Source organism: Myotis nattereri (genome assembly GCF_964212035.1).
Source record: "Myotis nattereri genome assembly, chromosome: 2".
Classification (NCBI taxonomy): Eukaryota; Metazoa; Chordata; class Mammalia; order Chiroptera; family Vespertilionidae; genus Myotis; species Myotis nattereri.
The window spans coordinates 162,447,703-162,469,113 of record NC_138076.1 but is presented as its reverse complement, the minus strand read 5'-3'; the positions used below and the strand labels follow the sequence as shown (position 1 = coordinate 162,469,113).

At 40.1% G+C, this 21,411-nt stretch overlaps 1 protein-coding gene across 1 annotated transcript; it reads right to left on the bottom strand.

Annotated features, from left to right (window-relative positions):
• Positions 1-679: 679 nt before the first annotated feature.
• On the bottom strand, positions 680-19,472 carry GTSF1 (gametocyte specific factor 1; the record flags this gene model as incomplete). The annotated part of the gene is made up of 7 exons (XM_081083986.1): positions 19,433-19,472; positions 15,099-15,199; positions 13,195-13,321; positions 12,703-12,786; positions 12,183-12,246; positions 10,743-10,837; positions 680-708 (listed from the first exon to the last, which is right to left on the bottom strand). Exons 1-7 carry the CDS (start codon positions 19,446-19,448, stop codon positions 680-682), a joined length of 516 nt encoding a protein of 171 aa, XP_080940112.1. The 5' UTR covers positions 19,449-19,472.
• Positions 19,473-21,411: the final 1,939 nt, after the last annotated feature.

Here is a 21,411-nt window from a genome sequence, read left to right as displayed (position 1 = left end):
TCAGTTTCTTACCTACCAAATGGAGACCTAATAATATCTACTTCATGGGGCTATGTGGAATTAAACTGACAATGCATATAAAGTACTTGGCACATGCCAAGTGCTCAAAAAGCCTTTGCTATTATTATTAGGTAACCTGGGAACAGATTACTAAATATCTTGAATGCTATGTTAAGGCAGGTGGAGGATAAACTGAAGTGCGGAAAACCTAATGGCTAAAAGACTTATGGTTGCTCTAACAGGCCAGGTTGGGATGAAGATCTGAAATAAGACTGCGGCAGTGGAGATACAAAGAACCAGTTGGTTTCAGAAGTCATCTCTGGTATTGAAATGCCAAGATTTGTGGCTAATTGAATGTGAGGGAATTCTGAAAAGACTGAGTGAACAGTGACATTGTGAAGAAGAGCAGTCCTAGGTGGTAGCTGAAGTTGAAGGCTCTAAATGCCTCCAAGAACAAAAGCCTGTTTGAGGCAAGTGGTCTTAATTATTTTGTGCATGACACTGATGTGGCTCCTCCCACAAGCATTGTAAGAAACAGTCGACTGCTTTTTGAATGCTTCAGGAAGTGGGACTAAAACAGACCACTGGTCTTGCAAGTTAGGAGGCTGAGAGGAGATGGTGAAAACAGAGTAGGCAGACTGCAATGGAGTAAGGAATAAGCAGGAACCGGAGATCAAGTCTAGACGATTTTTTCAAGAAGTGCCAGCTCTAAAGGGAAGACGCAAGCAATAGCTCAAGAAGGAGTGTAGAGGGTGCTGTGTATTGGTTTACTGAACACCTGCAGTCCTTTAGTGTACACAAGCTGGAAAGCTAAAAACTACATTTCCCACATTCCCTTGTAGCTGGGGTTCAGATGTGATTTAAGTTTTGCCAGTCAGATGCACTAGTGTATCACTTGGATTTTGAAGCCAGCAGGGGTTAAGACAGAGGGTGCAGGGCATCTATATGGGGCTGCTGATAACCGCAGAGATGTGCTTCTTGAACTGGCAGCTTCAGTGGCAGCTTCCTAACTGTAGAAGTAGCAGCTCCCTGAGCAGTCTTTGGGAGTTATTTTTGGAAATTCAGTCTAGGATTTGTTTCTTCAAGCCTTCCCAATATTCTGTGATTCATTTAATGCCTTGTAACATTTCCCTTCCTGCTGAGACAAGCTCAAATGGATTCTGTTTTCTGCAACTGAACTCTGATTGATACAGGGGACAGGGTATGTGTTTCTTTAAAAAAAAAAAGAAAAAAAAAGAAAAGAATGTAGCCTGGCTGGTGTGGCCCAGTGGTTGAGTGCTGACCCATTCACCAAGAGTTGCTGGTTTGATTCCTGGTCAGGGCACATGCCCGGGTTGTGGGTTTGATCCCCAGTAGGTGTTGTGCAGGAGGCAGCCAAGTGATGTTTCTCTCTTATTGAAGTTTCTATCTCTCTCTCTCTCTCCCTTCTTCTCTAAAAATCATAGGTCAATGCTTAACTATTGAGTCACACCAGCTGGGCAATTTGTTTGTTACATATCAGTAGATAACTAATATGCTGGGATACAGTACAGGTAGAAGGGTGAGTTAGCTTGGAGAAGTAGTATACCTCTGAAATAAAGAAAAAGATGGGTGCTGTAAGAGTTAGATCTAGAAATGGAAAAAAGAAGGAGCTAAGTTTGATGACCAGTATTTTCTCTCGAGTGTAATAGGCAAAGCCATTGGCTGAAAGTGGTGGTGGGAAGTAGAGACTATAAAGTTGAGAACAATAAAAAGGGTGCAAGGGTAACCAGGCAAATCTGAATAAGCCAAATAGGAATGAGTGCCTGGGTTAAGAAATCATACATCTGCAGCAGAGTCAGTTGGCATATTTATGTGATTTTCTATCACTACGCACAATACTCTTAAACAGAGTAAGAGGTAGTGGGTTTCACTTGACTTTGGAATTTGTGAAGCGAGACAGTGGACAACAGTGGGGTCAAGGGAACCCTGGGTGATAATTTAGGCTACTGAAATGACTGACCATGGAGTCCAAGCTGGTAGACATGAAAATGAGTCTAGAAACTCTAGCCTGAAAGAATAAGAGGTTGAGTGCAAAATCAACATTTAGGGAAGCAGGATGGTTATAGAAGCCAAAAGCAGTAAATCAGAAACCAGAAGTTCCACGTCACGGTCATAGCTCACTACTGACAAGCTGTGATAAAATTTTCAGGGCTTGTTTCCCCCCCTACTCTAAAACACTAAGAACAGTGGCTTACCCACAGTAAACACTGTATAACGATTTTACTAGTAACAATTACTCTTGACTGTTTTAAAATTATACAGTATTTGATACATACGTAAGCAGCATAAGATAAACACTGAGAAATCCATCACCCAACTTAATAAACAGAATACTACTAATACACTGTATTCTTTCCTCATCCCATCCCCCTTCTCCTCCCCCAGAGATAACCACTATCTTGAATTTTGTTTATCATTCTCATTCCTTTATTAAAAGACTAGAGGCCTGGTGTACAAAATTCATGCATGGGTGGGGGGTGTCCCTCAGCCTGGCCTACACCCTCTCTAATCTGGGACCCCTCGGGGGATGTCTGACTGCCTCTTGCAATCTGGCACCGCTGGCTCCTAACTGCTTGCCTGCCTGCCTGCCTGCCTGCTCATCCCTAACCCCTCTGCCTGCCTGCCTGATCTCCCCTAACTGCTCCCCTGATTGCCCTGTCTCTGCCTCGCCCTGCACCCAGGACCCAGGATTCTCTCCTCTGGCCAGTCGCAGGCACCCAGGACCCGAGCAGGCTTCCCCTGGGGCCGGCCGCAGCCGCAGGGGACTGTGGGCAGGCGGCTTTGCCTGGGCTGCAGCCACAGGTGCCCGGGACTGCGGGGTAGGTGGCTTGTCCCCCTCCAGAGCCACAGCCTGGCTGGTCCCCATTCCTCTCTCACAAGCTCATTTGTGCCTGGCTGGTCCCCATTCCTCTCTCACAAGCTCATTAGTGCCTGGCTGGTCCCCATTCCTCTCTCCCCAGTGTTGAGTGTCTGAGCCATTAAGGCGTGAGGATGTGATGACCATTTGCATATTAGCTCTTTATTATATAGGATGACATGTTGCACATTTCCTCAGGGCCTGTTTCTTCATATGTAAGATGAAATTTTGGGTTCGGGGTTCTCTAAGCTCCCTCCAGTTTTAAGAATATATGAGATAGGTGGATGTCAGAGTTACATACCTAGTGGGACCGTATAAATGCTTATTTTTCAAGGTTTTGTAAAGTTAAAACACTGATTCTTCTGTTGAAACTGCCAAGTTAGCCGAAACCGGTTTGGCTCAGTGGATAGAGCGTCGGCCTGCGGACTGAAAGGTCCCAGGTTCGATTCCGGTCAAGGGCATGTACCTGGGTTGCGGGCACATCCCCAGTGGGAGATGTGCGGGAGGCAGCTGATCGATGTTTCTCTCTCATCGATGTTTCTAACTTTCTATCTCTCTCCCTTCCTCTCTGTGAAAAATCAATAAAATATATTAAAAAAAAAAAAAGAAAAAGAAAAAAAAGAAACTGCCAAGTCAACAAAAGGATATCTCAGTGGAGCTTCTAAGCTCAAGATCAAGACTTCCCATCACTTTCAATTTGCACCTCTGCTGCAAAGTTCCACTCCAGAGAAAACCAACACAAAGACCTAAATAACCCCGTCCACTGAAAATCTGAACTCCAAGCCCGAGGAAATAAAATCCAAACAGACAAACCGGGAAAGCACACTTTATTTCAGTATTTTAATAACAATTAAGAGGCATGGTTGGATTCATACTCAGCTTTTCATATAAACTGGACTTATTTCCTTTCTTTATGTGTGTGTGTGTGCATAACAAAGTAAAATACTAAACTTATCTTCACATTTCCTCCAAGGTTCTTACATTATTTTAGTTTCATATAAAACAGTCTTTAATTAAGATAAACACAAAAGCAAACCTTCTGACCATATGGTTGTTATTACGGTTACTGTTCGCCTAGGATGCTGTTCTTCCTTTTTATGTACAATCTTAGATTTTATATGTCTCACCAGTTACCAAGTTTATAAAACTGAGCTGCACCAGGCAGTAGAATGGCTATGTATAGGGCTAATCCCCTGTTCACACACAGGTGTGCATTCTTCAGACTGCTAGAGCTGGAACAAAGTCGGCTGAGACTGTTGTTATAACAGGTTAATGTCTCTAGTGGCCTCTGAAAAGGCCATGACTGTAAAGTAGGATATGAATATGTTCCAAAGCTTAACAGTACCAGGAAGATAGTGATCAAAGGAATGAGCCATCACTACAGTATTTTTCTCCTGGAATTTAGGTAGTTTTCCTTATTCTACCCCTTGTATTGATACAAGAAATGCATGTTTTCTCAGAGGTCTTTTCTTCGCAAGGCCAGTCCTGCTTTGATCATTTAAATTATAGTATACAAATCAACTTGATTTTTATATCCTGCATCTTTAAAAAAGGTAATAAGTATAATGTTATCTCCTTGGTTTCTGCCTACGTTTGAGCTTAATGTGAATTGTGAAAAGTACAAGTAAAGAAGTCTAAGAATGCCAATATAGATACACACATTTTGTCTAAGAGACTAACACAAGCAGCTACTGTTCTCCCTCACCAATGAAAGGGTACTGCGATGCATTATTCGAAATTAAATCTGCATACTTTCCTTGTTTAGCTCAGGTGTACAACTACCAGGAGAGCTAAAGGTCCTTTATTACTTACATTTGTTTATTCCTGGTAATAACATTTGCAAATCACAGTGGCACTTCTAGAACCCCTATAGAGAAAGGCAATTTTTCAAAAAGCAAATCGTCTCTTTGGGGTAGAATCTGGAAGCCCTACATAAGATCAAAACGTAGGACTCAAGAGGCTCTGGACTAAGGTTTCAAAACACCTCTGTATTTAACCATTACACCTGACTGTAACTGAAATTAAGGTAGAGTATTCAATTCTTTATCTTCCACTGTTCACATTCCAAAGGGAGGGTATCACCCCCAAAAGAGAGTCTCAAAGATTGGTAAACGTCTCCTCCCAATATCTGACAGAAGTGGTAAATAGTCACTTTTGTTCTAGTTTTTGAGAATCTCCAAAAATCTCCAGGAAACAAAGTCCAGACTAGTGAATCCTAGGCCCAATAAGAATCCCAGGCAGTCTCTGAAAGGTCCTGGATCAGACAAATTGGTTGCTTTAATCATTAGTTTACCAAAGAAACAACAGGATTGTCTATTTTGTGAGCTAATAACACAGGCAGCCAGTGATTCTACCATTGAGTGTTATACTCCAAAGGGTCAGATGTATTGTGATTAAATTCTAGTAGTCATGAGCAAAGAGCTGTTTTCCTAAAATAACAAAATCAGGGTTTTCATTTGCTTTTCATAAATGTTAGATGTTAGCCTATCACCTCTTTAAATATTAAATAAAAACACACAGTAACTATTTTCTGTTTAATTCTTTGCAATGAGACTCATGTCCCTGCTTATTTCTCCTAAACTAGGTGGGAGTTCTGGGTTACAAGTGTAACAGATGATAGTTTTGTTCTGTCATCACGTGAACAGTTGAAATCAAAAGGGTTTTGCATTTTCCAGTAATAAGACTATTTTTAAATAAAGTGTTTGTGAGGTATTGATTGATACACAAACATAAGTGATCAGGACTGGGGCATAAAGGGTGTCCCCCCCCCCCCCCCCCAGTATATTCACTACCCTCTCAGGAGAAAGGGCCTACTTATTCACTTAAGATCATGCAGCTAAGCAGAACTACTACTGTACTGGGGCTTATCTTGAACCTGTTTTTAGAGTTTGGAACTAAAGAAACAGACAGCTCTGCTTCATCAGGGAAGAATTTTGAGTAAAACTGGTGGGAGAAGGCCTGCTTCCCCTTATCTGTTACTCTGCTGGAGAGATCCCTTTTGGGATTGTCAGTATGCTTCATCCAAGTCCCTATCTATACCAGATCACAAACCCCTCCCATGCCAGACAGTTTTAAAACCAAACCAAGTCAAACTTGAAAACAACCACACAAAAACAATCCAAACAATCTCTGGGGAGACTTTGAAGTCTCCTTGGAAGGGCCAACAAGATGCTAAGATATCCAGAGCTTTGGATGTTTCAAAATCTAACTTATTACACATACATCCCAGGTAGTCAGCAGGGCCCTCACACATTTCAACTTTGAAACCTAAACTTCACACACAGGTGGAAAGCCTCTCTCTCTTCTCCACATGTACACTTGTTCCTCCCCTCCATTCCAATCTTCACTCCTATATAATCTATATCTAGTCTGACAACTAGTACGTCTAGCTGGAATGTAGGAGAGATAAATACAAGAAACCTCCCCTAGGTTGGAAATATTTAGACAGACGATGTCCTCAAGTTTCTAACAAGAATGGGGCATTTTGCCCTATAAATGCTATCAGTATCTGGTGACCCTGGATAAACAGATGCACTGATCAAATGGGTCCATTCATACTAATGGGAAAAAGAATTTGGTCCACATATGTCAGAGAACACAAATACTCAGTTACTTTTTCCAACCCAAGTTTCTTGCCTGCATTTGATGGCTTCTTTAAGATTCTTTAAATAATTATGTTTCATTAATGTGGAATGGGATGTGCTTTCTGATCTTGGGGCTCAGGGACTTGACCAAACTATCAAGCTATCTACACCAATGGTTTATTTGAAATAGTTTTAAAACTATGCGGAGTCTTTCTTGCATCAAATGAGGACTCAAAAAGGGGGAGAGAAAAAAAAGGCATTTGTCAGTTTGAAAGTCACAGACAGTTTATCTTTCTATAATTAGATTAGGAGAAAAATGAAGAACCCACTGATAGCAGGAAGAAGCAAGAGTCTTCTAGGTTCAGTCATCTGTAAGGAAATGAGAAAAAAATTTTTTTTAGTTCCTTTCAGTGACAAAGGCAACAACTGCATATGACAATGGGCCACACAACTACAACACAATTAAAATCTCTTGGTCGCTGGAGGAATCTGCTGTTTATGGCAGAGCACCAAGTATCTTCTGACCCTGAGCTCTTTAGTACCACTAAGCACAGAGAAACTTGACTTAAAAGCAATCTACGCAGAGATCAATGTATACTCCTGTGTCAACAGTTTTTTGACTCAGGAGAAAATCAGAATTGACTATCTAGGCAATTGACTCCTGCAGACAATTCTGGATTAATTCTAATTAACTTATATTGATCTTTTTTCTTTTTATTCACTCTACTACTAATTAACTTACCAGTATTTTCTCAGCTATTACAACGTACATCAGGTGAACAAAAATTAGTATTACTTGCTTTTGAGGCACCTATCTATTAAAAAATGGAGTGGTTGATACACACACAAATGGGATAAAGCATACTGACTATAAGTTAAACAAATCCTTTTCACTTCTGTGCATTCAAAAAATCTTTCCACCCATAATTAATTCCTTAAGGGAATAAGTCATGTCTTCTATTTCTTTTGTATCCTTCCATAGAAGCTAGAGAATTCTGCAACAACAGGCATTTAAAAAATGATAAGAAGGTCTGTGGCTGTTTAAAGAGTCTGAACTAACATAGGATAATTTTTTTTTTCCTGATTCCTCAGGGGTTACACAGAAAAATAAATTTAGTTCCAAATGAGAGGTGTGTCTTTTCTTAAGTGATAGAATAGAAGTTTCTCCTAGGCTTTTGCCTTAAGAGTAGCCATTTTTTACTAGGTAACTATCCATACTAGAGCACCAAGTATTTTGTACAGTGTGTAAGAGGATTTAAAGTTCATGATTTATCCAGATCTGTGTGCACTTTCCTGGCGCACCCTAGTGCTATTGTGTCTCTTTTCCTTCAGGGGCCAGATGTAATTTTATGCCTTCCTGATATATTTAACAATTTAATGTCAGAACCTATCAAGAAAAATGACTGATACTGGAAGCAACTGATAGTTATAGTCCATAGCTAAGGGGTGTTTACTTTTAGAATCTCCTTTCTACTTCTCACCAGAAGAAACATCAGCTTTCATATAAAATGAGCCCTAACTCACAGAAGACCCATCTGATTCACTGTCCAGAGGAAGTGAATGAACTCAAAGGCAAGAGGCCACTCACTCATTCATTCACTAAATATTCACTGAGGACTTCCTAGCTCAAGACAGTGGGGGATATAATCCCATCCCTAGCTTTTTTTAACATTTCTTTTGCCAGGGGCAAACGCAGCCAGGACAGCATTTAAAGCACCAAACTTGGCTCTGCTATGGGCATAGTAACCTCGAGGAAAGGCTTCATCTGTGGAAAGTAAACTTTTTGCTCTCTTCATATAGATTTTTTGAAGTTCTGTTCAATCAAATATTCAGATAAGATCAACAGTGCAAGACTCTTAGAAACCCGAAACTTTTAAGTGCTCATTAAAGAGTCTGAATATTTTGATGTGTTAAACTGTACTGCACAGGGAAAGAACTGCAGAGTAGTGAAGCACAGCTGTCTGATTAATCTCAGCCCATTAAAGGGGTATGAGAGATCTAGAATGCAATGCTGATAAAAAAAGAAAAAGAAAAAGGCAATGTGTAGTAACTCTAGGGAAAGCAACTTGGCATGTTAACCGAATTCTAATTTAATCAGTAAATGCCTATTCATTAGCGTGTAAAGCCATAACAGAAGCTATATACTTAAAAAACATAGGTACACACAAAGCTTTAATTTGGTACCATAATCTGAAAGAAAATTGGACCCAAATTGCTTTATGTCCAGTTAAATCTTGCTACCATCGGAGAAGGTAGTGAAATAAAACTGACTTACTTGATGAGATATTCAGTTACTGTGCATTTCCATCTATAGAGTAGAAATATTTCAAAATAAATACACCATGTCAATTGAAATTCACTCCATCCTCTACTCTTAACTAAACACAAACAATTTATTCTGAAGTATATTGAATCACAATATAAAAGTAGAAGAATGCATTCATTCATTCATTTATTTTTAAATTCTCACCCAAGGACATGTGCTTTTATTGATTATAGAGAGAGAGGAAGGAAGAGGGGGATGGGAGAGAAGAGGAGAGAAGAGGAGAGGGAGGAGAGGGAGAAGGAGTGGGAGAGGGAGAGGGAGGGAGAGAGACATCAGTTGGTTGCCTCCCATATGCGCCTGAACTGGGGATTGGACCTATAACTTGGATATGTGCCAATTGAGCCACACTGGGCTAAAAGTCAGGGCTAAAAGTAGAAGAATTTAAAATTAGTGATTGCATTCTACTCAAGTGCATGAAAAAAGAAGATAGTTCTTTACCTATCAAGCCTTCTGACATATGATTTGGTGAACTCATTTTTTGGGCAAGTATCCAAAGGGAAGTTTTTTTTAAAGGAAATCCTTTAGCCACCTAAAAATTAACTCAAACTGTGGCAAAGCCTGAAACCAAGGGACTCTGAATTGGGAGGCAACATTAGAAAAATAAAGTTTATATTAAATATGATGGTTATCTTGGGTGTTCCATATGTGGGAATTTCTTTACCAGGGTGGTATGATACAAATTTAGTATGTTTGCTCAGCATGGCCTCTGATGTCTAGGAAAGACATTCAAATACTATTTTTATGCTGATTCTTATGACTCATAACTTTCATGTTTTCTCTACACATTTCCTTTTAGGTCCCTGAAATCCAATTTCTAATCCCAATTCCCTATTGATCTTATGTCTTAAAAATCAAGGATGACTTCCTCCTAACGAAAATCAGTAGTCTTTTTTGTTGTTGTTAATCCTCACCTGAGAATATTTTTTCCATTGATTTTTTTAGAGAGTGGAAGGGAGGAAGTGAGGGGGAGGAGGTGTGGAGGAGAGAGGGAGAGAGAGAGAGAGAGAGAGAGAGAGAGAGAGAGAGAGAGAGAGAGAGAGAGAGAGAGAAAACACCACATCGATGTGAGACATCATCTGGTTACCTTCTGCATGCACTCCAATCACGGCCAGGGATTGAACTTGCAACCCAGGTACATGCCCTTGACCAGGAAATGAACTTGCAACCCTTTGGTGCTCGGGCTGACACTCTAACCACTGACACACTGGTCAGGGCAATAGTCTCCTAAAAAATATGTTCTTATTTTGTTTTTTAAAATGTTTTTATTGATTTTAGAGAGAGAGAGAAAGGGAGAGGGAGAGATAGAAACACTGATGAGAGAGAAACATCAATATTGATCAGCTGCTTCTCGCACACCCCCTGCTGGGGACTGAGCCTACAACCTGGGCAGGAATTGGTGCGTGGGTTGACACTCAACCACTGTGCCACAGTAGCCAGGCAGGGCAATAGTCTTTTTATTGCTCCCCAAATTTACTCATGGTATTTGACGTCAGTGGTCACCCTATCTTGAAAATATTCTTTTGGTTTCTGTGATCTTGTACTTTCCCGATACTAACCAGAACCAGGACTAGGGTGAACTGAGTGAAGCCCTTAGGGCAGTGGTTCTCAACCTACTGGCCCTTTAAATACAGTTCCTCATGTTGTGACCCAACCATAAAATTATTTTCGTTGCTACTTCATAACTGTAATGTTGCTACTGTTATGAATCATAATATAAATATCTGATATGCAGGATGGTCTTAGGCGACCCCTATGAAAGGGTCATTTGACCGCCAAAGGGGTCGCGACCCACAGGTGGAGAACCGCTGCCTTAGGGTATAAAATTTAAGAGCTGCTCATTCTCAGGTTGTGAGAGTGCAAGGTATTCAGACTAAACATGTTTTTGAATACAAAGACTAACTACATTTATTAGCACAAAGAAAATAATAAAAGCATTCTGTCTCATTACACTTACTGTTTTTCCATGGCAGAACATACGGCAGAGACTTGGGAACGCGCATGCCTGAAGCCAGGTTACTCTTATGTTCCATAACTATGTTGCTTGCAGGGCTGCAAAAAGAAAGATAAATCTGACTATGCCAGCATTCTTCAGGCAGGCACACACAAGACAATCAAAATGTGTTTTTTGTAATTTGGGGGGAAAACAAAACAGGCTACATTATGAAATGTAAACACATTTCCATCAAAACATTCTCGCAATTAGAATGATTACCATTTCTCTGGAAAGCTCACTGTTCTGTACAGGCATTAAGATGGGTCTAAGTATTTTCATTTCTTAGAAATTTATATAAACAGTAATGCCATCTACTGTTCAGTTGTATGACAAACACATCAATTCACTCAATAAACATGAGATAAAATAAAATGCCAAGACAATCAAACTAAAGGCAACAAATCTCAAAGAACTGAGGCAAAATTAAAATTGTACTAGTGAAATTCATTTTTAAGTTTTTCTATCTTAGTGCACACACAAAATAAGGTACAGTTACAATTACTAGCTGACCTCAGGAGCTAAGAAATAAAAATGGGTAAGTATTCAATTGGGGGAAAAATGAAGTCTAACATTTCAGTCCTTTATTTTCTAATCCAGAAATATTCTCATTTGGATTTGAAATGTGATCTTCTAAGGTTTAAAAATAAAATAATAATGAGAAATCTTACAGACTTCAAAATTATATGCAAAATCAGTGGGAAGAAGAGATGCATTTTTTTTTCCCTACCCAACAGGTATTTTGGATTCCCTACTCTTAAACAAACAAACAAACAACTTTTAAGATTATTTTTTCCTTAAACACTAGTTACCAAGAGTAAAAATGATCCACGTGGTATAGCTGGGGATTTTTTTTTTTATATATATTTTATTGATTTCTTACAGAGAAGAAGGGAGAGAGATAGAGAGCTAGAAACATCGATGAGAGAGAAACATCGATCAGCTGCCTCCTGCACATCTCCCACCGGGGATGTGCCCGCAACCCAGGCACATGCCCTTGACCGGAATCGAACCCGGGACCCCCCAGTCCGCAGGCCGACGCTCTATCCACTGAGCCAAACCGGTTCCGGCAGGGGATTTTTTTTTTTTTTTAAAGCATTAAAATAATATGAACCTAGTGAAAAACTCAACTAAGACATAAGAATATCTGGCTCCACTGTCTCCTTTGCTAGACTCTAAGCTAGTATTTTTGTGTTCCCACAGTGATTTACACAAAGCATGTGACCTTTTTATGAATCAAGGAAGAAATAAGAAAAATAATCCACCAAAACAATATCTAGACTAAGTTACTACCAAGTAACGCCATCAAGGAAAGAGATCAATTCATGCTTTGGTGGCTTTTTTTTGGTAACAAAGCCCTCTGATTTTGGGAGCCAGTGCTGGGAATGAGACAATTTCATTTACCTGTTCTTGCCACAGTAGCTGGCTGTGCCCCAGACAAATGGGGTGCTAGTTTGTTCCCACAAATCTGCCAAAGAAAGCAAAACATAGTTTGTGGTATAAGACACCAGTTTATGCTAGTTGAATTTGTAAGATGGGAAATAATACACCTAAGTTTAGAGAAGGAAGTAAAAATTGATCAAGTACCCTGCCTAAGTGACACAGTAGCAGGAATTTAATTGAAGAATATAAACACAAACGACATAAATAATAATAAACGTGCCCAGAAACAGCTAAACACAGATGGCATAGCACAATTTATGGAAGAAGACAGATGTAAAGAAGTGCTTTTTCCAATCCAGAAGAAGAGGCTGCTCCACGTGTCTGCACAGCCATACAAATGTGCTCATTTTGGGGCCCAATAAAAATCACAAAGCATTCTGCAAAACATGGCATGTCCATAAAACAGGAAAATCTTCCTTCTGTCTAAAGCAAATGACTTGAGATTTAGATATTGTGCAGAAAAAGATGCAGAAGCACTTACCTTTATCCCAGTCTTCATCACAAGGAGGGCACTGCCATGTGCTCTCAACCAGAGTCTCTTGTCCAAGGTTCCTGGTTTGGTTGACTGTAAGACAATAGAGATTTTGACATGAGAACGGGACATTGCTAAGTTATGTTTAAAGGGGTTAGTGGCTAAAGAGGTTGCAGGGTAGCTCAATGGGTCTTTGTTTCTCAAAGATAAACAGAGTGGTCTTATCCCCTTGGTGACAGAGGACATGAAAGAAATAGCAGAAACAAAGATATTTATCATATCTGTGGCAAGAAAAGGATTTTTTTAGTTAGATGAATTATTGGTAAAGTGAATAAGGCTGTTTAGAAGAGAAAGCATTCTAACAAACACAACCTGACAACCTTTTCCTTCTGAAAGTGTTCTTCAATATGGAAAGCCAAAAATCAAGGTGACAATGTAGCATAACACAAATTTAAAGGGGTTAACCTCTAGTACCAAAACATTTCAGCTAGTCAGTCTTACCAATGTCTTGCTCTATACAACTTTTGTCATCACAGCTTGAAATATGGTGACTGATTTCGGTCCGAGGAACCTGATGGCGAGCATTGAAGGGACAAGTAGCCAATTTGTTTGCGACATCAGGATGATTCTGTGGAACAAAAATTAAGGAGTCTATCAATTCTCTGGACCTCTTAAAAGTCCAAGGGGCATGGCTCAGCTTTATCTATAAATGGCTCCCCTAAAATCTCTCAATAAACTTGTAGCTTAGCTATGATAGATAAATTCATAGTAGAAAATTAAGAGGAATTTTTTTTATCATTCATACTGACCATATAATTTCTCAAAATCATCAAAACGTAAGCCTCTTTGTTATGACTATAGAGACTGACAACACAGATTTTAGGGTTAAAGCGGTTTATGTGGAGGTAAAGAGCAAATTTAGAATTGGGTATTTGAACCACATCTTCTCTCCCTGTTCTTCAGAGTCATGAGATTCAAGTGGCACAGCATGTAATGGTAGAGCTCTTTGGATGTCTTTGAAAGCTGATATTGAGGATACACAGTAATGCTAAAACACACTCCCAGTCTGCATTGCAGTAGTGTCCCTGTTATTGCAATACAATAAGGCTGGAAAATAATTGTTAGAAGGGAGCTGCAGAAGAAGCAAACCAGTGATTTTTCAGATTAACTTGGGAACACTTATTTAAAGTAATGATGCCTGAAATGAGGCTCTGAACAATTTGACCTTTATTTCAGTTATTTCACTAAGGAAAAGCCCAAATGATAGAGTCTACTCTGCTGACCAAGTTTCTTATTAAAACAAAACAAAGTATTTAATGTTACTCAAATCTTATGGTAATATACCAGCAATTAAGAAATTTACTTAATAGGAGAAGAAAAACATATCATACAATACTAAAAAAAAAGGTAAAAATAATGTGAAATGGGGAGAAGGCTGGAAAAAAAAAATAGAGGGCGGAGAAAATTGTGAGGGCATTTGTCTCCACGTTTTTGTAAGGGATATCAGGTATTCCAATGCAACGGTTTTGTGGCCAAAGATTAAGTGCATTAGAAGAGGACGTTGTGGTGGTATATTCAGATCCATACTGTCCATGTTCAACTTCAAGGGATCTTTGTTCAAAAGATTAAAAAGAGCTGGAGAACTAAAAATCGGCATTATAATCATATCTCCAGGACTACAAGAGAAATAGTCATGAAAGGATGTTAATACATATATAAATCGCATGCAGTTTGGATTAAGTACCAAAACTGTTTCCCAAGCATCAGTCCTGGCAGAACTTTGGCCTCTGTATCTGACATCAGCATTCTAACAATCTTTTCAAAGTGCCTCAGTTACTATACCAGCATTAAAGTAGTTTACATCAACTAAGTCTACAAAAGAATGACCAGAGAAAAAACACTAATAAGTTTTTTTTTATTTTCCCCCTCAAAGATGCTGTTGAAATTTGGAAAAAGAGTTAATTTTAGGAATAAGTTTTTCTTGGGCTAACCTCTAACTGTTCAACTTCTCTAAAATTTGTAATAAAAAATATCGGAAATCAGTGTATTATTGACTCAATCCTTATCAGCATTAATTTCACAAGGCGGAAGGGATTTTCTCATTGCTAGCAAAAATTAGTGTTTCCTCTTTTTACAAAGGGAGAAACGACTACAGAGAAGCTGTTTATCACTATGGGTGCTTATCACTAGTTTGGGGGGAAGGGGGGAACAAAATAGGAAAAAACTGATGTACCCAAGAAGTAAACAAACTCTATAAATGTTGGTATTTAATAAAAAGGTAGAGTCCCAAAACAATTCTGGAAATTCAATTTAACACATTAAAATTATCTGATATTTACAGAATTTGTTTTTTTAAAAACAACTCAGAGGGTATCACATGGCAAATTATGAAAATAATACCCTACCTTTCTGCACTTGATAAGATGATAAGGAAACCTGCAGGCTCTGATCTGGTGGTTTTTATCATAGGGACATTGTAATAGCTTTTCAGGGTCCAGGGAATCGACTGAGAGAGAGAAAGAAATAGGGTAAGTATAAAGCTTAATAGGTCTTCGGAAAACTACAGGTTTACAGGCACAATGTATTTTCTTTCTTTTAAAGCATTTTATTTATTTTAAAAATATTTTTATTGATTTCAGAGAGGAAGGGAAAGGGAGATAGAAACAGCAATGATGAGAGAGAACCATTGATTGGCTGCCTCCTGCACGACCCCTACTGGGGATGGAGCCAGCAACCCATTCATGTGCCCTCGGCCGGAATCAAACCTGGGACCCTTCAGACCACAGGCTGAACCGGCTAGGGCAGGCGCAATGTATTTTCATTTTTTTTTTTTTTAAAGCACAATGTATTTTCCAACAGAATCTGGAACAATAGAATAAGACAGTCTGAAAACAACTTGAAATTTAAATAAAAGTGTAATTAAACATTTGAAAATGAAGATTTAACTCTGATAAGATAAAATTGTGTTAAGACCAGCAAAACCAGTGATCAAAGGGTAAGGTCTTAGCTCATATTTGGTTGTACTTAAATATTGCTGTTTTCACCCAGCTGGCATGGCTCAGTGGTTGAGCATCAACCTATGAACCAGGAGGTCATCGTTCGATTCCGGTCAGGACACATGCCCAGATTGTGGGCTCAATCCCCAGTGTGGGGCATGCAGGAGGCAGCCAATCAATGATTCTCTCTCACTGATGTTTCAATTTCTCTTTCCCTCTGAAATAAATAAAAATATAAAGAAGAAAAAAAAAATATTGTTTTCATTGTTGGTTATCCTTACTATTAAACAAAAAGTTACATGACATTCTCTTTTCCTTTTCTAAAAGTGCTAATTCAGGGTCATTTATAGTCTAGCTAGCCAACCAGAGCTTCCCAACTAGTATGCTGAAGGTTGGAATGGATAGGGTGCCAATATTTCAATGTAGGGGTCCACACACATGTGTTCCCATACCTTAACAGTCCCAGGGCAAGTTGAGGATAGTTACTCCTGCTTAAAAGCATCCCTGTCTATTTGCTAGTATGCCATGACATGAAAAAAGCACTGCTCTATATCAGTGATATGTTCTATGGAAGATTGGGAAATTTTCATTGATAGATGACTTCTTTTTCACCTGTCTGCTTTAATTCATTACTACTATAAGTAGTTCCTGATCTTGGTTACTCAAGTTACCTCTCAAATGAAACCAATACCTTTATTAGATAAGTAGTTTTACCTTTTGTATTCTAATACATGAAAAAAAATCAGAATTCTTTAATTTAGTGATTATCGAATTTGCCATATTAAAAATAACAGAATAATCTGCAAACACAGAGCCTCCTGAAGTTAAGACACCTGCAGACATATGAAGCTGCTATGTGAAAGAAAGCCCCTAACTTATATCATGCTAGTTAAAACTACCCTTAGAAGGCTATACTTTCAGGGATTATTTCCATAGTTTGGAATTGTGGAAATTTCTCTGAACATATCTCTCAGAGAAGTTCCTCTGAACATGTAACTACCCTTAGGCTTTACAAGATGCCCCAGCTGAGCCCCAAATTTTAATAGGCTGGTTAAGGAAGGGAAATTAAATGGTTAAGCACAATCTCAGTATATTATGAGGATGAGAAGCAACCTAATAAAATGCTTTTGCCCCCACTGAAGGCAATGATAAAAGTGAAATAGGATAAACAATTCACATTTGATAAAAGGCTTATAAACCAGGAGACTGATATGAAAATCAGAAGCTAGTGGGGAATTGAAACAGACAGTTTCACTGAAGAGTGGTAAACATGGAATAAATTGCGAACCATGACCATGATGTAAATGAGCCAGAAAGGTGACGTGAAGGACAGAATGAATAGGAAGGAAAAATCTTAGAGGACAGGCAGGCTTATTATGCCAACCAGGCGTATCCTGACCAGCAATCTTTTCCTCTGAAGCTTCAGGACACCCAGGGAGAGTTCACAGATGAAATTCATATTAAATCCTTTCATTTAGTCCATTCCATCACTAGCAAATGTTTGTTAAGTCATGTCTGCAGCTGACAGAACTGGACATACCTTATGATTCATACACACTTTACTGCCCACACAGTGGCATACGTCAGACTTGATAATGATAGTTTTCTACCATAAATGCTTTACTTTTTGGTCTCTAGTAATTTAGGTTAGCTCTAACCTGTTTTAGATTTAAAATTTTTATTTTCTTTTTAATTAAAAAATTTTAAATGGCTATAAAACATATACAACACAAAATTTGCCATCTTAACCATTTTTAAATGTACAGTTCAATAGAGTTAAGTATATTCATGTTGTTGTGCAACCAATCTCCAGAATTTTCTTCATCTTGCAAGACTGAAACTCTATATCCATTAAACAACTCCCCATTCCCTCTTCCACCCAATCATGGCAAACACTCTTCTTTCTGTTTCTGAGTTTGACTAGTCTAGATACTTCATCATAGTATTTGTCTTTTTGTGACAGACTTATTTCACTTAGTATAATGTCCAAGTTTCCTCCATATTGTGGTGTGTGATGGGATTTCCTATACCCATTTTTGCTATTTGCTTAAAAAATTAAAAAAAATTAATCCTCACCAGAGAATTTATTTATTTTAGAGAGAAAAAAAGGGGAAGAGAGGGAGGGAGGGAGGATGAGAGAGGCAGCGAGAGACAGAGAAACATCCATTGGCTGTCTCCCACAGGAACCCCCAACCTAGGTATGTGTCCTGACCTGGAATTAAATCTGTAACCTTTTGGTGTACGGAACAACACTCTAATCAACTGAGCCACCCAGCTAGGGCTGCCCTTTTTTTTTTTACTTAACATATCTTTGTGTTCCTTCTATGTGAGTCCATATATTTCATTACTGGTGGCCTCCTGCGCACACACCCCAACTAGGGGAGGGGCTAGGAGTGAACCCGAAACCGAGGTACATGCCCTTGACTAGGAATCAAACCCATAACCCTTAAGTCTGAGGGCTGACACTCTAACCACTGAGTAAAACTGACTGGGCTCATAGATTATTATTTTTTTTTAATATATTTTAAATATATTTTATTGATTTTTCACAGAGAGGAAGGGAGAGGGATAGAGAGTTAGAAACATTGATGAAAGAGAAATATCGATCAGCTGCCTCCTGCACACTCCCCACTGGGGACATGCCCGCAACCAAGGTACATGCCCTTGACCGGAATTGAACCTGGGACCCTTGAGTCCGCAGGCTGATGCTCTATCCACTGAGCCAAACCGGTTAGGGACAGTTTTTACTTTTATATACAAATAGTCATGTAATGGAATTTGTGCACGGGGGTGGAGGTGGGGTGAGGGGGGAGGTCCCTCAGCCTGGCCTGTGCCCTCTCCAATCCAGGACCCCTTGGGTGATGTCCGACTGCCGGTTTACACCCGATCACACACCAGCAACCAGACATCCCTCTTGCAATCTGGGACTGCTGGCTCCTAACCGCTCACCTGCCTGCCTGCCTGAATGCCCCTAACCACCTCTGCCTGCTGGCCTGATGCCCCTCTGCTCCCCTGCCAGTCCGATCACCCCCTAACGGCCCTCCCCTGCCGGCCTTATCGCCCCCTAACTGCCTCAGCCCCCACAACCATGGCTTTGTCCGGAAGGATGTCCAGAAGATGTCAGGTCTAATTAGCATATTACCCTTTTATTAGTATAGATGCTGTGACTAACAATCTAGTATATACTTCTTTGTGCATTGTATGAGTATTTGTGTTTGGCGGATACCTAAGAGTGCAATATTGATGTATATGCCTGGGCAAATAAATTATTCTAGGTTTTGTTGTCTCAGTGCAAAATTTGAGTGTTAAATAAAGTCATTTTCAGGTCTTTTTTGGTTCTACACTTGTGTGATTCTAGTGCTGGCTCCCTTTTGATTTCCTTGGCCATCTAAGAATCCTAGGTCACTTGAGAAATAAGAATATTCCCTAGGATTTCTTTAATCCTAAAAACTCAATCTACATCAACATTATGTACACCATATTACTCCTGAAAATAGAAAGAAAACACAGGCGTCCCAGTTGCAGCCTTTTCAAAGCTTGATGACTTCTCATACCTCTTTAACTATTTAAATTTTAAATATCTTATTTCAAATTTGGGCACTTCTCTATATTACTATCACACAGACCGTTTCTCTTCAACAGTTTAGGAGAAATATGAATCTTTGCCACACATTAGAAGTCCTGTCAGACATAAAATTGTATGCAAGTTAACTTATTTTCTAAAAGCAATAAGAAATACATACTGTAAGTTTCTTCCATGTTGGAAATGAAGGAGCCGAATCCAAGTGCTGGGGAGGGGGGGGAAAAAGCAGTGGTTCAGTGAATCAGAAATGAAACGTATGTAAAGGTGGCCCTAAGAGGTAGAGTCAAACTGGGATTGAAGCTACCCAAGTTCATTATGAGAAACCTATAGTGCCCTCCTCCCTCACATATTTTTCCCCCTTTAAAGCATTCTTTGTTACTTTAAAGCATTTCAATATCATGGCTTAATTCACACTCTTGGAGTAAATTACAGGGCTCCCAAATAGTTAAGAAAAACCACACCTGACTACTAACTTAAAACGTATTCAGGGGATGTCAGTCTACGTTAAGTGCCATTACAGTAGCCAATCACTGTTTACCAGCTGTTAGGGTCTGATGCTATTTAACATTACAGAGGGCAAATCAAGACCACAAGAATACTGTTGTTTTAAAAAAATACAGGATGGAAAGGCTGCCAGTCTTGCTCCCCTCTGACACTTGGGAATGCTGGAAGCCGTCAGACAGTCTACACTCAGTCCCTCCCATATGCCCAGCGATGCTCTCGCTTACTGTTTCTATGACTTTCCTTAAACGTGGTCAGGAAGTGCCACAGGCTTTCCACTGATGCTTTGCCTCCCCTCGGTCACCCCATCTCCTATGCTAAAACGAGCAGACGTGGTTATTTAACCTCTCCGGTTAACAGTCATTCCCCCTATGCTTTGAGGTAAAACTTCTGAATGTTAGGACTAAAGAACTTCCCATTTTATGCATAACAGACCCATAAAAGAACAGGTCGGCAACGGAAATGCGGGAGATGAAAAGACAAGAACTGGTTTTGTAGTTTGAATTCTCTTCTCCTAGAGATCCCTCCTACTGAGCACTGTGATTAAATACACTTATCATTATGGGGGAAAACAACCCAAATTTATATAAAACCGCCCCGTAAGAACCTTCTGCAAATTGGCTCGATTTACAGTTACTGCCTCTGGAGCCAGCTCTCCTTTGGCCTCTCCTACAATTCCACACCCCTTCCCCCCCATTCTATGACATAAGCAGCCTTGGAATCCACGAAAAGAAATAGCAGTGACCAGCTGGAACCCTAGTTTAGTAATTGGCCGCAGAGCCCATCTGTTAATTACAACCATTAGTGAAACTGTCGTAAAAACACTTGTTATGTCTGGATTAAGAAATTCTGACCTTTCTTTCGACATGTTTTACTTGTACACGGTCACTCTATGCTTTTAAAATAAAAATAAAAGAGGTTTGGAAGGAAGAGCCAAGTATTATCTTCCTGGATTTTAAGGCATTTAAAGGAATGACCGGCATGGGAGTCAACAACCTGTAGGACGCCATCCTGTCCTTTCGGGGCAAAAAGACTAATTAGGGCAGGTCAAGGGCACTGGGACCCATGGCTCCTCTCAGCCTTGTCCATTCAGGTGTCGTCCCCAGCAAACTGTTAACGGGATCTTCTATCTTTTCCCCGAGGACGAGCCGCGCTGAAACGGGCCAAGGACACCACGTAGTTCCAGTTTGGGGGTGAATGTAGCCGGAGGAAACCGGTTACACTCAACAGAGCTGGGGCTCGGTAACATGGTTTTTCTTTCTTTAAACAGAACATTCCGAGTAGATTTAAGCGATGGGACTGAACAGGGGAAGCGCTGGATAACTTGTTTGTAGACAAAGGAGCTCGGAAGGCCCTCGAGGGGACGAAGCGGGAACCGCCTGCAGCCGAACAGCTGCGCGGAGGCCCACCAGGCGGAGGCCTGGGTGTGAAGGGGGGACAAGAGTTGGCGGGGGGACAAGAGTTGGCGAGGGCACCCCGACCCCCGAAGGTGCGTTGTTTGGGGGCCCTGAGTCAGGGCCGCGATGTCGCCCCTACCTGAGTCAAGACGCGCTCTCCACACAGTCGCCTCCACCCCGTGCCTTAGCAACGCTCCCTTCCGGGCGCCCGACGTTAGGGGTGGGGCCCACTTCCGGTGAC